Source organism: Ammospiza nelsoni, chromosome 12 (assembly GCF_027579445.1).
Source record: "Ammospiza nelsoni isolate bAmmNel1 chromosome 12, bAmmNel1.pri, whole genome shotgun sequence".
Taxonomy (NCBI): domain Eukaryota; kingdom Metazoa; phylum Chordata; class Aves; order Passeriformes; family Passerellidae; genus Ammospiza; species Ammospiza nelsoni.
Genome location: NC_080644.1, coordinates 7,728,715 through 7,742,569, shown reverse-complemented (window position 1 = coordinate 7,742,569; position 13,855 = coordinate 7,728,715). Strand labels below are relative to the sequence as shown.

Genomic DNA, 13,855 nt, shown 5'->3' with positions numbered 1-13,855 from the left:
CTGATGTCCGCATTGACAACAGGAGTGGATGGCAATGGCTGGTCCCCAGCTCAGCTGAAAAATAATCCAGAAAAATTGCTTGCTCAGTGTTAATACTTTCTGTAAACTTGGAAATAAATATTTCCAGCAGATTAGCCAGCTTTGGACACACATTATTTCCAGCTTTGAAAAAATACCTCAGTTAAAGGCCAAGGAAGGGGTGGCAAAGATAATCAAAGCACTGAAGGAGTTGTCACTCTCCTTGCAACCTGATCAGCCAGGACCTCTGGAGCACAAAGCCCAGCTGTCATGGTGAGATCATGACCTTTGATAAGATGGACGAGGGTGTTAACAAGATGGTATTAAGTTATCATTTATCCTGAATCGCTTCATGGTCCAGGAGCCACTGTCCAAAACCTGAATTACCATGAAGACAGCCCCGACACTGGTCAGTGCACAGGGAAGGGGCAGGGTGGCAGCTCTGGGAACAGCTCCTGCCCAGTGACCTCTCAGGCATGACAGTAACTTGGCCTCTCCCCAGTGGCTGCTGAATGCAGAGGTCTCTGACCATTGGATATTTTGGAAAAACTGAAGCAGATTCCCATAAAGAGATTGACATGGTGATGTCCAGGTCTCGCTAAAGTGACTTTCAAAGCCCCAAGAGCACAGAGCCAAATTACTGAGTGAGGACAGAAACCAGAACGGATTTGGTCAGAGGGAGAAGAATAGGACTGGTGTGAACAGACATGCTTGCCTCAGTTCTGTGCTTGGATCACCTGAAATGAAGCTGTCAGGCAAACAGCAAGGGTCACGTACCCCCAAGAAGGGTCTGAGACCTTGATCAGCAGGCTCCAGTCAGAGCAGGCTGGGGGAAATGTCCTAGCTATGGTTGGAAAATGAGGTGGATCTGCTCTACTTTCTCATTGATGGCATCATTCAGACATGGCCTGTCTGCCTGAGGAAACCAAGGTTTGCCCTGCCATCCCTCTGGGACCACTGAGAGACTGATACATCCCTGCTGCTGAGGGATCAGGGCTTCTGGGTCTGTGTAGGGCTCCAGGGAACAGCTCTGGACAAGGCTGCACATCCACCCCAGGGCACCAGCACCAGGGACATGACAGTGTGGCTCAGCAGCAGAGCTGCCTCATGAAAAATTAACTAGGTGCTCTCTGAGATGCCCAGCCTTGAATTCTCTAGGAAAGCTGTAGACAGATATTTGGATTCATTTTTTTGCTCTGCTCAAAGGCTTGAGACTCAAACTGTTCAATTTGTTTGTTAGCTAACACAAGAACAAAAAGGGAGATCTGTCCCATGCTTGCAGTGACATGAAGAGAGGCGTCACAAACCCCAGTTTTTGTGGGGAGCTGGTTTTATAGCTCCTTCCTCACAGTTGAGGACTCCCAAGGAGAATGATTCCTTACACATGATGCAGAACAAATCCCTGTGGAGAACAGACAGGGTTTTTGGAGCCTGCATCTCCAGCAGGTTTTCCTGGGAGTAATTTCCTAAAAAAACCCACAAAAATCTTTCCAAAGATATCCTCAATTCAGTGCCAGCTTCCTGTCACCAGGAAGAGATGTTCAAATCATGTCAGTTCGATGAAATCAGGATCAAAGCTGTTTATTGACTTGCTAATGACAAGAAATTATCCAGGAGTCAGTGAGTTACACACTCGGGATCGATATCAGGGAAGCAGCTGATAAATACCAGCACCAGCCCAAACCTAACTCCTTCTGGGGTCCTAAATCCCTGGGCACACCCCTCATCCCTCACACATGTGCCCCCTGGGAGCAGGGGGTCACTTTCTCGCACCCATCTTGTGGGAGTGTGGGTGGTGCATCCTGACAGTGCAAATGTGATTTATTTAGGGATAAATAAAACAAACAAATAAATAAATAAATTTATTATTGATTCAGTTCTTTCAGAGCACAGCCTCTGCCCAGCCATGCCCAGCTGGATCTGACAGTGCTCAGCAGGACAGTCTCACTACGGGGTCATGAGGCCTTTTTATTTCAGTGTGTGGAGTCAAACTCTTGGAAAGCCAAAGAAAGGAAGAGACACCCCAGGAATACCAGCACCCTGCTGCTCCCATGAGTCCTGGTCACAGTGGGGATTGGGGAGTGCAGCCACAGAGTCCCCATCCCTTGGGTCTCAGTGGCAGGCATGTCTAGTACCAACATTTTCTGTGAATTTTAAAAAATCCACCAAAAAAAGCACCTGGGTGGGACTTAACAGTTGATTCTGTATTTGTGTGTGATGGACTAATGACACCAAGTCCAGGGGTGGCCCTGGGTATGGCAAAGCCACCATGGCAGTGTCCCTGCCTTGTCCCCACTGATGTTGTAGGTGCTGTCCAGCAGGTCAGACAGGATCCCTGCACACAGCACCCCTGAAATGAGCAGGAGACACTGCCAGAGACACCTTGGCCATGGTGGGCACTGCCAGCATCTCCAGCATTTCCCTGCCCACCAAAGGATTTGGGAGTACCCAAAGGGAAAAACAACAGGGTGGGAATTCTTGGGTTTGTGTATTTTAGTTTAGTCTCTGCTTTTGGCATACTTCCCCCATGAGTTAAGTAGATAAATGGATGCTGCAAGGTGGAGAATTTTGCTGCCATTTCAGTTGGGTTCGGGTGTGGTTAAGGAAGATGTGTTGATTTTTGGAGATTTCAGAAAGGCAAAGAACTGTGATAGCAAGGGGGGGTTTGATTCTGAGGACGGAACAATGCTCCAGGAGGCCTCAGAGAAGCTGTCTGCATCCTTTGCTGTGGCTCTGTGCATGCAGGCAGGTCCCTCCTGCCTCTGAAGGACTGGGCAGACAGAGCCTGGCTGGAGGCACTGCCCAGCCCTCCCTCCTCCAGGTCCTCTGCAATGGAAGGGTGACAAGTGACTGTCCCAGCAGTGCTGGGCACTGGAGGAATGTGCCAGGGTCTCATCCCACAGGTGCCATATCCAGGAGAGTTACTGGTGGCCAAAACTCTCCAAGAATGCACATTGGGAGCAGGGATCCTTTCTGAGCATTTGTACCTGGGGGGAAAACAGTTTAGGAGGCTGATTTATCATTTCTTATTCCTTGAAATATTATTCCTTGAAATAACATTTTCATTTTCAGGATACACTTCCAGTGGGAGCAGAGCTTTGAGGCTGCCAGACCACAAACACCAGGAGCCTCCACTGTTGGTTTCACAAACCAGGGCTTGCCTCAGTTTCCTCTGTCCTTGGCTGAACTGGGTTATTCTGTATTAAACCTGCCTTAAACTGAGCAAAGAGGAGGGCCAGATCTCCACAGGTATCTGACTAAAATGGACTGACTTTGTGATGTGTTGGGGGCTGCAAGTCTGCCCTTTGACAAGACTTTGGGAATGAAGGGCTCAACCCCAAGGGCAGATCTGTCTGAGCATCACATCCCTGCCTGTCAGGCTGGGACAAGGGGGATTCCAGCAGCACCACTGCAATTGCTGCATAAACCCAGGGATGGCTGGAAAAGCTGCTTTTCACCAGTCTGAAAGCTCCTTTGTGTGGCAAAACTGTGAAATGTGTTACAGTGCATGGAGAAGAAGGAGGAGGCGGAGGAGGAGAAGGAGAAGGAGGAGAGGGAGGAGGAGATGAGCTCTGGGAAACAGGGATGGGAGGAGGATGGGACTTACCAGAACTGGCAGCACTGTCTGAAGGGTGCTGTGAAGGACCTGGCTCACAGCTTGGGCTGCAGGCTGGGCAGGGAGAATCATCACCCTCAGAGCCCTCATGCACCCTGCAATAATTATTTATTGAAGATCAAAGGTGGGAAAGTCACTGGCTAAAGAAATTGATCTGGTACGGATTAGGGCAAAATTTGCCTCGTGTCTAATAAAATGTGTTTTCTCTCTTTGCAAACCTTTTCTCAATAATGCCATCTTCTGGTTTTAAATGAAGCTGAAGGTTTACATCCCTAAAAGAAACTCTGACAGTCTGGGAGTACAAAGCAGACAAATATGCACATTGCATGGAATAGCACACTAGAGCTGGTCTGAATTTGTCCATAAAATCTTTGTTTAGTGGGAAAAAAGAACTGCAAAAATTGTTTGTGTGCTGCAGAAATCCAAATCTGAAGACTGAAACCTCCAACAGTGCTGTGACCTGCCCCTGAGGAGTTGCCAATCCTGGCAAACCAGCAATGTGTCCTTTGGGATTTTCCTGCTGGGGGAATTGTTCTAACACTGACAAAGGGGATGTGGGAGCTCCTGGGGCTGAATCTTGGGGTGCCTATGGTGTCCTGCCCCGGCCACCCTCCAACCATCAGGTTTGTGATTTCCATGTTCCTGCTGTAAAAATGCTCAGAGCAAGGTTTGGTGAGCACAGGATAAACCCCAGGGATGAGTGAGCCCCCAGATCCCCCAGCCATGCTTCCCCATGGGCACTGGCTCCCATTGACCTTTTCCCAGTGATTCCCATTTGGACTAAGTCATGAAGAGCCCTGAGCCAGGAGAGAACACCAGAAAGATCACCAGAGACAGAAACTTTTCACCTTCAGCCTGAAGGAAAGACAGAGGAAAAGAGCTGGTGAACAGTCAGAGCCTGATGCCCAGGATTTTTGCTTACAGCAAAGTCACCTCTTGCTGATATTCTCATTACCATTTTCTCTCCCATCTTGTTCAAACTTTCCATTTAAATCTACTTTTAAATTTAGAAACATGTTTCTTCCCAGTGAAAAATCACACCGTCTAATTTGGAAAAAAAATCAGGAAAAAATTGTTTTGGCATTCAAAACGTCTCTATGCCCCCATCCAGCATGGATCTGGGGGATGGAGGACTGGCTCTGATCCCTCAGAAATTTGGGGGGTTGTATTGGGACATCAAAAGCTGGGACACTGCAGAGCTGCCACACCTGCCCCGGTCAGTGCTGAGGCAGGAGCTGAGGCGCTTTGTTGCCTTTAAGTTACATTTCTTTGTGTGTTTGTAGACACAGCCATGCAGAAAATCACCAGCTTTAATATCCCACTCGTTAGCAGGGAGTGATTGGTGGCTGCCTCCGGGCTGACACTTCCCAGCCTCCCCCTTTTCCCTGCCTGTCCCTGCTCCGGGCTGGAGCTGCGGCTCATCACTCACCCCTGATGCCTTTCCCGGCCTTGGTCTTGGGCTTTTATTTCACAGCTTCCTCTGCCATTTTCTGCAGAACATCACTCCCATTTAGAGCAGCTGGGACTGCTGGAGGATTTGCAGAATATGAGGAGTTCAGCACAAACCCCCCAGGGGAGAGCCTGTGCTGGAGGGTGAGGGGTTGCAGTGTACCATAAAAAACATCTCCATTAACAAATCCCATCCCAGCACACCCAGGACCCCTGCTGGGTAAGGAACAGCCAGTCTACAAAAGCTGACTGAGAAGGAGGAGAACCAAAAGAATGAAAGGGGATACTGTTGTGTGAGCTGGTCCCTGAGGGTTTGCAACATCTGCCAATATAAATAATTTCACTGATAAATCTGGAAGTCGGGGTAAGCTCTCACTCTTGGATCCCAAATGAAAGCTCCCAGCCAACAGAGACTTGTGCACTGAGTCCAAAGGAAAAACCTCATCTGTTTAATTACATGGTACAGACAGAAGTGGGAGTGAGAAGAAACCTAAGATGGGCAGCGGCAAATTCTGCTCCTTCAGACACACATGTAATTGTGACTCTTGGAGGAGCAACCCAGAGGTTTGTGGGGTTGTGCAAACACTGGGGGGCTCAGCTGGGGGATAACCCAGTGAAATTTGTGGTACCCTCAATAATATTCTTACTGATTTTAGGCAGGGTTAGAGTGAAGATGAGAACTTGCACCTGCCCACAGAATGGGCCCCTCAGCCCCAACCCTGCCCTAATTCCACCACAGGACACCCACACATCCCACCAGGCTGCAAACAGGCTGCACAGAACCCTCCTCCAGCCTGCTGCTGTCCCTTTGGTCACCACCGTGTCCTCCCCATCCCTCCTGGGTACCCCACCCAACAGGACCCAGCTCTGGGAGCTCAGCCTGGTGAGGTAATGCAGCACAAAGTAATTTATTTCCTCTCTTCATTTCTGTATAAAACTTGTCATGAGGTTTAATCCGTCATTACCTCCCTCCCAGAGCTGTGCTTGGTGGCCTGCTGCTAAGCCCAGACAAGGAGATTTACATCTTATCTAACAGGAGTGTAAGATTTATGGATAACTCCCGACAAGGAGCACATCATGCCAGAAAGACACTTTTGTGCTAGTAACTTGATCAGTCATTATGCTGTGAGTTGACATCTAATTAAGCCTCCACAGGCATCATCAGGTCCAGAACAGCTCTTCAGGAGGAGAAAATCCACCTCTAAGCAGCGTGGTGGCAGCTTATCCCCAACCCTTGCACTGCTGGAACAGATAATAACGCTCCCCAGAAAATCCCTGATCTCAGGAAGAGCTGGTGATATCACCTGCACTGGGAAAAGGAACCACAGGGGCAAATTCCCAACTGCTGCTCTAAAATACAGCAAACACTCAATTCTCAGAGGCTTTCCCAGGCTGTGTCCACGTCCCTGCCAAAGTCAGATCCCACAAAACGCCTCCTGTGGCCGCAGGGGACTCGTCTGAGGGTTACAACCTTCTCGATGGATTTACTTTTCTGAGCACATTTCTTGCCTCTCAATGGGCCGCCTACACCAGCGTGGAAGTGTAAATCCTGCTCTCCCTTGGCAGGCTGCTCCATCTTCATATTTCCTCCTGACACTGCTCCAGGATGCCTTCGATGGAAATGCACAGCGTGGCTGGAATGCTGCTTTTCTTGGCATTTCCCTGCCATGCTGAGCAGGAAAGCAACACCATGCTGGGGGTGTTTGAACGTGTCAAGATGCACCTGGGAGCAGAGCCTGGCTCCTCACATCACTGAGGCACAAAGGACAATGGTTGCTGCCCAGGCTGCAGGTGTTTCAACAAACCCTGAACACCTCACCCCAGCGCCAAAATGGGCAGCTCAACCCTCTCTGGGACACTGGTCATGCTGAGCTCATGGGGAGGGATGGGGGGAAGCCAGAACACAAAGGGGAGCTGGTGAGGCCATGCAGGGTGTGTGTGTGTAATGGTGTTTGCAGGTGGGCCATGCTCTGTCCTCCAGGCCAAAAGGAAGGCAGAAGAACATGATGGACATCAAGCACACGAAGGAGAGGGTTTTATTCCCTCCCATGAAGGGTTTCACTCTTTGTGGAGATATTGTCAAAGAGAGTGGATGCCACTGACTGTATTCTCAGCCAATTGTAACGAATATTGCCAGTGGCTTTTGATGGGGAATGGGTTTAAGAGAGGAAGGGATTATTGCACATGGGCCATTTCAGATCTTCTGTCTGGTCTAAAACTCGCTGAACCAATAGAAACACTTCTGTTACCTTCAAAAGACTTACCCAGCCCTTAGTAAATCCTTACCCATTCCTTAATAAATTGCCAGGATCTCCTTCAGGTCATGTTCAAGCTTCATCTCTTCTGGTCTGAGCTTCTGAGCCAGGAGAGTGATACAATCCACAGCAGCCTCTCATGGAATCCTGGAACAGTCTGGGTTGGGAGGAACCCTAAAGCTCATCCAGTTCCAATCCCCTGCCATGGGCAGGGACACCTTCCTCTAGACTTTTCCAAGCCCCATCCAGCCTGGCCTTGGACACTTCCAGGGATGGGGCAGCCACAGCTTCTCTGGGCAGCCAGGGCCTCACCACACTCACAGGGAAGAATTTCTTCCTAATCTCTAACATAACCCTGCCCTCTGTCAGTTTAAAGCCATTGCCACTTGTCCTGTCATTCCATGGCCCTGTCACAAGTCCTCTGCAGCTCTCTTGGAGCCCCTTTGGGCACTGGAAGGGGCTCAGAGGTCTCCCTGGAGCCTTCTCCTCTCCAGGCTGAACAGCCCAAGCTCTCTCAGCGTGTCCATAGCAGAGAGGGACTGCTGTCCCTGTGGTGTTCAGAAGGAAGGGTGGCTGCAGAGCAAAGAAACCCACGTTTGCTTTCTAACAATGTTTGATTTCTTGGCACCCTCCACCCAGAGGCCTTTCTTTGTGCTCCTCAGGCACACCACAGTGAAGACAAGCTGCCCCAGCACCTGCTGTTCAATCCTTCACCTCGCCAGGTCAACAGGCAAAGTAATCAATTCTATGGGGAAACAATAAAAATGGTACAAAAAACGAAATGTCCCCCCAGTGTCCTGGTTCCCAGCCCTCTTTGCCAATTCCTGCCCCATCAGCTTTGGTTGGGAGGATATATAAAACCAGCAGGATTTCTCAGTGTGGCCACAGCAAGTCACAGACTGAGTCAGAAGCATGGGAAGACCAGCCAGGAGAGGTAAAGATGCTTTTGCAAACTGAATAACTTGATACAGGCATTGCTCCTACTTTTGTGTGTCTCCATAAGGGTCAGCATTCACCAGAAGTGATGCTTTCTGCAAAGACTGAGATAAATATTTATGTTTCCTGCAGGTTAAACTTTCTGAATTACTTGTTTTCGTAACATTGTAAGAGCATTACAGACATTATAAACGATTCCCAAATGTTTTCAGACACAGATAACACTTTCACCTTTTCATTTGACTCTATAACTCCTCCATAACTTCCATTCCTTCCTCTATTAATTTTAGCTTCTGTTTATTTGCTATTTTTATACCAGTTGTGGCCATTCTGTGCTCCTCAGTAAGTGAGATATTGCTGCAGGCACTGTTCTAGCTCACAAGATTACAAAGGCTCTTCAAGGCTGAACCTTCTGTCAGTGCTTTTGAGACACCACATGAGAGCTGCGGGCTGTTATTGCACCAGAGCTGACAAACTCCACACCACAGCCCCCGTCAAGGAGCTGATCTGTGGCTCTGTGTCTCAGTGGCCAGGCCACGTTGTTCTGACCATGCTGCTGTGGGTGCCCCCTTCCTCCTCCTCCTCCTCTTCCTCTTCTTTCTCTCCTCGTTCCCCAGGTGCCTGCATGGCGATGCTGCGCACCCTGAGCGTCCTCCTGAGCCTCCTGGTGCCAGCTCACAGCACCAGGTCACCCGACTGTGGGGGCATCCTCACCCCCTCTGGGCTGAGATACCGTAAGTGCAGAGCCATGCCAGCAGCAGCCACTGGCACCTTCCACACCAAACCCTGGCACCACAATCTGATGCCACTCCTCAGCTCACCTGCCTCACCCCCTGCCCCATTGCTGGCAGCAGGGGGTCAGTAAGGGATGGAAATGGGTTTCAGTCTGTCCATCAGGGCACAAGCTCCAGAGGCTCTCACAAAACATCTGCCCTGTTTCACAGTTGCTGAAGTTTCAAAGCCACATGCAGAGTCAGTCCTCAGGAGGGACCTCATGGACTCAGCCCCAGCCCCATCTCCCACCTCTCCAAGCAGGTGAGTTGCCCTCTCTTGCCCCTGCCATACCCACACTGGTGTTTGAATATTGGGAAAAAAGGCACTTTGCCAGTGAGAACAAAAATCCTGCTGCAGACCAGGAGGTTTAGAAATGAGATCCTGGCTCCTTTGTTGGTGCCCAGCAGCAGCAGAACTAACACTGCTCTCAGGGTGTGGATTTATCAGTGCAGATCTCATGAACTTTTGGGGTTTCTCAGGGTCTGTGCTGGTCTTCCAACACCTTCCTTTCTGCTCCAGCAGGAACCAAATTATCTCTGTCAAAGTTGACAAGTTTTCCCTGACCCTGATCCCTGACACAGGGATGCGGCTGAGCATCGAGGTGGACCTGGGCGTCTCATCTGCCCCGTGAGTGCTGGGGCTGCCAGGCTGGAACCAACCCAAGCTCCTGGCTGAAGGCACCTGCAGGAGCAAGCGCGGCCTGGGGGGAGTGTGGCCAGCAGCACACCTCAGCTCCAGCCCTCTCCTCTCCTCCCCAGCTCAAGCACCAAGGAGATGAGGCTGTCCGTCCTGGCAGACCTCCACGTGGACATGAACCCCGAAGGGAACCTGGAGGTGGTGACCTCTGACTGCAAACCCACCCTGGAGGAGGTGCAGAGCACCGAGGAGACAGACAGGTCAGCCCCACAGCTTTCCTCCTTGTGGGGTTTGGGTAATGGGTGAAAGAAGAAACTGAGGCACAAATGTTTCTAGGCATTGGATTGAGACTTGCTCACTGCCCTCAAAGCTAACAAAGGCCAACACTAAAACTTTCCCTTCATGGGAGGAGATTTGCTCTACTTTTGGGTGGTTTCCCCATTTTAAGGAGTTTCAGTCTGTCACAAGGGAGTGCTACTTTTAGAGCTGTGCAGCTGGAATGCTTTTAATGTAGGTCCAGTGGCAATTCTCCAGGAGTTTGTGATTCTGAATTGTAATCATAGATTGATAGAAAACAGTGGTAATTCTGTCTCTGGGTGCCTTTTGGGTGACATAAAAGATACTCATCCACCTTTGGCTGATCTGGTTTTCTCCTAACTTCTGTTCTGTTGTTTTTACCCAGCAAGTCCTCGAGCTCAGACGTGGACAAGCAGATCAACGTTGAAAAAGTAAGACAGAGTTTGTAAAGGGATAAGAGAGCACTGTACAGGTCTGTAAGAATCAGAGCACTTTGTGTCTGGTGCTTTTCCAGATTCCCCCCACACACAGCTCTGTGCCCACTGGACACTGCCACTGTCCCCTGGCTCCTGCTACAGCCAATGGCAGCACCCACCTCAGAGACTTTCTGGGGACACCCAGTGCCAACAGACCCCCATGTCCATCTATCACCTCTTTTCTTTTTGTTCTTTATTCCACAGATCTGTCTGGAAGTCTCCAAGTTGCTGCTTTTCCCAAATGAACGGCTGATGTCTCTGGCAGGTGGGCAGTTGGCTTTCAGTCCCATTGTGGACTGAGGGTTTCAAGGAGCATTTTGGAGCAGATTATGAGGTGGGACAAGTTCCTACCCTGCAGTAGCAGAGGCTCTGCTGCCATCATCTCCCTGGGATCTACTTCCTCTGCCCAGCTCTCTCCGTCTTTTTTACTGTGGAAACCAGAGTAAAAACCCAGACACTTCCCAGAGCCTGACACTCCTTCCCTCCTCTTCCTGAGCATCCCTCTGCTCCATTTGCAGCTCCATTCCCCATCACACCCAACTGCCAAGTCCAGTACCTGCCCCTGGCTGCCCCCATGTACTCTGAGCAGGGAATCATCATCTCTTTACAAGTAAGTCCTCACTTTCCAGCTCTTACAGCCCAGCTCCAGTCCTTGGAAGAGGACTACTGCTTCCACCAAGTGCTACAGCCCTGAGACACTTGAAATTCATTTTCTCTTTGCCCGTGTGCTGCAGACAACTTTCCAAGTGGCAGGGGCAGCAATCCCCCTGCCTGTCAGCCCTGTGCCTTTCAGCATGCCTGAGCCAGCGAGATCCAGCCCTTCCCACCTCATCCTGGCCTTCTCTGAGCACTTCTACACCAGTTTGTTCTCTGCCTTGGAAGAGTCTGGAGCCCTCAACGTGAGTCTCCTGGTGAGTGGAACAAGGGAGGAGGGAAGGAGTGGGAGATACACACCTGGAGGGACAGCCCTGCCCTGGGAATGTCTTGGAGGAACAACAAACCCTACACAGAAATTTGAGTGTGTCCAAGCACCTGCAGGAGTCCCAGCCCCTCACCCCCAAGCTCCTAAAAACATTCCTGGTCTAATGGAGCATGGAGAGTTTGCCATGAGGAGTAACCTGCACGCTGCTCCTGGCATGGCTGGTGTGAGGAGAGTTCCTGCACGTACCCAGGGGTGGGATGGGGCTCATCAGAGGGGCTGCACAGAGCCCTGGAGCAGCCCCATGGCTCTGATCACGAGCTGTGCTTTGTGTTTCAGAGCTCTCTGACCACGGCCACCTTGGCTGAGAGGATCACTCAGGTGTGTTGCTGTCCCTGTACCCCCAAGAGGCAAAAGCCCAGCTCGGGCTGTGTCCCCCAGCTGCCCACCCTGGGGCACAGGGATGCTGCCATGCCCAGAAACATCCCCACTCCCTCGGCAGATGGGCTCCCTCTTCCAAGAGGACCTGCCAGTGGTGCTTCAAGCTGTGACCAGGAGCTCTCCTCACGTGGTGCTGGAGGAGGACAAAGCAATCGTGCAGCTCTTCCTCACTGCCCAGATTGGCGCAGGATCATCTCCCTTCCAGAGCTTCCTGAGTGTCAACGTGGTGGGTGTGGAGGCCTGGGGAGCAAGTGCTGAGTGTGCCCCTGCTGCCCACAGGCACTGCCCCTTCCTCTGAGCCCCAGAGCAGCCTCTGCAGGGGCTGGCTCAGCCTGTTCCATCACAGTGCTCCTCTTGTCAGTGCACCAGAAACCAGAACCTCATTCCAAGTGCTAAAAAAGTAGGAACATTTATTAAAAGAGTTACATGACAAATGTATGCTGAGCTCCCACTCAGCACTTCACATCCTCCTGGACAAGGATGGGGACATTCACTTCAGAAGCAACATGCAACAAATTCACTTTTCCATTCTACCAGGAAAAATTTTACCTCAGAACAAATTTCCCAATTTCACTGCAGCACCACATTCAACTGCTGTGACTGTGACCCCAAAATCACTCCAGTTTCTCTAAATCAGCACTGTTTGCCCATGTGGCATCGTGCAGGATGCAGGGAGCACACTGCAGGAGGCAGGGCGTGGATGGGCTCCTCACACCCCAAAAAGCCAAAGTGGGGTTGTTTCCTCACTGATCCTGCCCTCTGTTCCCCCACAGGACGTGACTGCCAGGCTCCAGATCAGCGTCGCTGACACCAGGATGATCATCTCTGTGGCAGCTGTAGAGTAATGACCCATCTGCCCTGCAGGAGCCCCAGGGGACACGTCCCACTCACTGCAGGGAAAGGAGAGCCAAACTGGGCAGGGGAGGGTTTTAGATTTTAGAGTTTGGGCATTGCAGACATGGCTTCTTCCCCAGGGAGACAGTGAAATTCCAGAAACATGGCTAGAGAGAAAAGTGGGAACTGCAGCTTCCACATTCCCACAAAGGCCCAGATGGGTAGATTGGGGAAACAGGAGAAGCTGCTTGGTACAGCTCAGCACCAGCAGCTCCTCTGCTGCTCTTTGTTTTCCAGGGATATCGAGCTCAGCCTGGCCACCTCTGATGTGGGTCCTATACTGGTGGGTACCTCCAGCTGTGGCCACTCCTGGCACCATCCTCCAAGAGCCTGGTGCCCCTCAGCTGCCCCAGCCATCCTGGGCAGGGAAATGTGGGAATACTGACTTTGGGTGCTTGCTGCACCTGATGGGAGGGACAGTGGAGTCCTTGTGGGATGGGAAGAGGTGCAGTGAGCATCAGGACCCTCTCACGGGTCTCTGCCCCTCTCCTCCTGTTTTAGCCCACACCATGAGCTGACCCTGCCTTTCCCCACAGGCTGCCTTGCTGGAGGAGCTGTTCCTGCCCACACTCCGTGAGGAGGTGCCAGCCCAGATAAACAGTGAGGAGATGGGAGCTCTGCGGGTGCTGCCATGTGGGAAGCTCAGCACGGACCCAGGCAGCACCCAGCTGGCAACTCTCCCTTTTCTTTCTTTCTCTCAGAGGTCCTGAGACAAGGGGTTTTCCTGCCCCACATCGCCAGTTTCACTTACATCGATGTCAACATCACCATCCACAAGGTAACAAATAAGACATTTAAACTGCTCCCTGCTGTGCTTGATTTAAAGGAAGCCTGGGAGCAATGCTAACCTCCCAGCTCCAGAATAAATCAGAGCCTGATTGTCCAGCCCTGGCAACATTCAGGACCAAGTTCCACTGCCTTAAACAGGCCCAGCCCCTCTTTAGCCCCATGGACACAGGCAGTGGCTGGGGCCATGGGGGTGATGGTGAAGCCCTGTGTGGGCTGATGAAGCCACACAGGCACCATGCTCAGTCCTCCTTCCTTCCTTGCTCAGGATTATGTCTTGATCCCCTGCAACCTCCAGCTGGAGGCAAAGACTGGAGAGGCAAGAACCTGGGAGTGAAGTTCGGTGTCTGGAGTAGAG

At 51.1% G+C, this 13,855-nt stretch overlaps 1 protein-coding gene across 1 annotated transcript; it reads left to right on the top strand.

The window, feature by feature from the left end:
• Positions 1–299: 299 nt before the first annotated feature.
• On the top strand, positions 300–13,834 carry BPIFB2 (BPI fold containing family B member 2). The gene is made up of 17 exons (XM_059481128.1): positions 300–338; positions 8,001–8,073; positions 8,892–9,008; positions 9,219–9,309; positions 9,571–9,675; positions 9,807–9,944; positions 10,367–10,412; positions 10,662–10,722; positions 10,976–11,067; positions 11,192–11,368; positions 11,716–11,757; positions 11,879–12,043; positions 12,591–12,658; positions 12,949–12,994; positions 13,248–13,311; positions 13,413–13,489; positions 13,766–13,834. Exons 1-17 carry the CDS (start codon positions 300–302, stop codon positions 13,832–13,834), a joined length of 1,470 nt encoding a protein of 489 aa, XP_059337111.1.
• Positions 13,835–13,855: the final 21 nt, after the last annotated feature.

Coding starts and splice junctions, on each gene's coding strand:
- BPIFB2 (XM_059481128.1), top strand. CDS start 300: ATGACCTTTGATAAGATGGACGAGGGTGTTAACAAGATG. Junction 10,723..10,975: donor ACGGCTGATGTCTCTGGCAG/GTGGGCAGTTGG, acceptor CTCCATTTGCAG/CTCCATTCCCCATCACACCC. Junction 12,995..13,247: donor CTGATGTGGGTCCTATACTG/GTGGGTACCTCC, acceptor CTTTCCCCACAG/GCTGCCTTGCTGGAGGAGCT.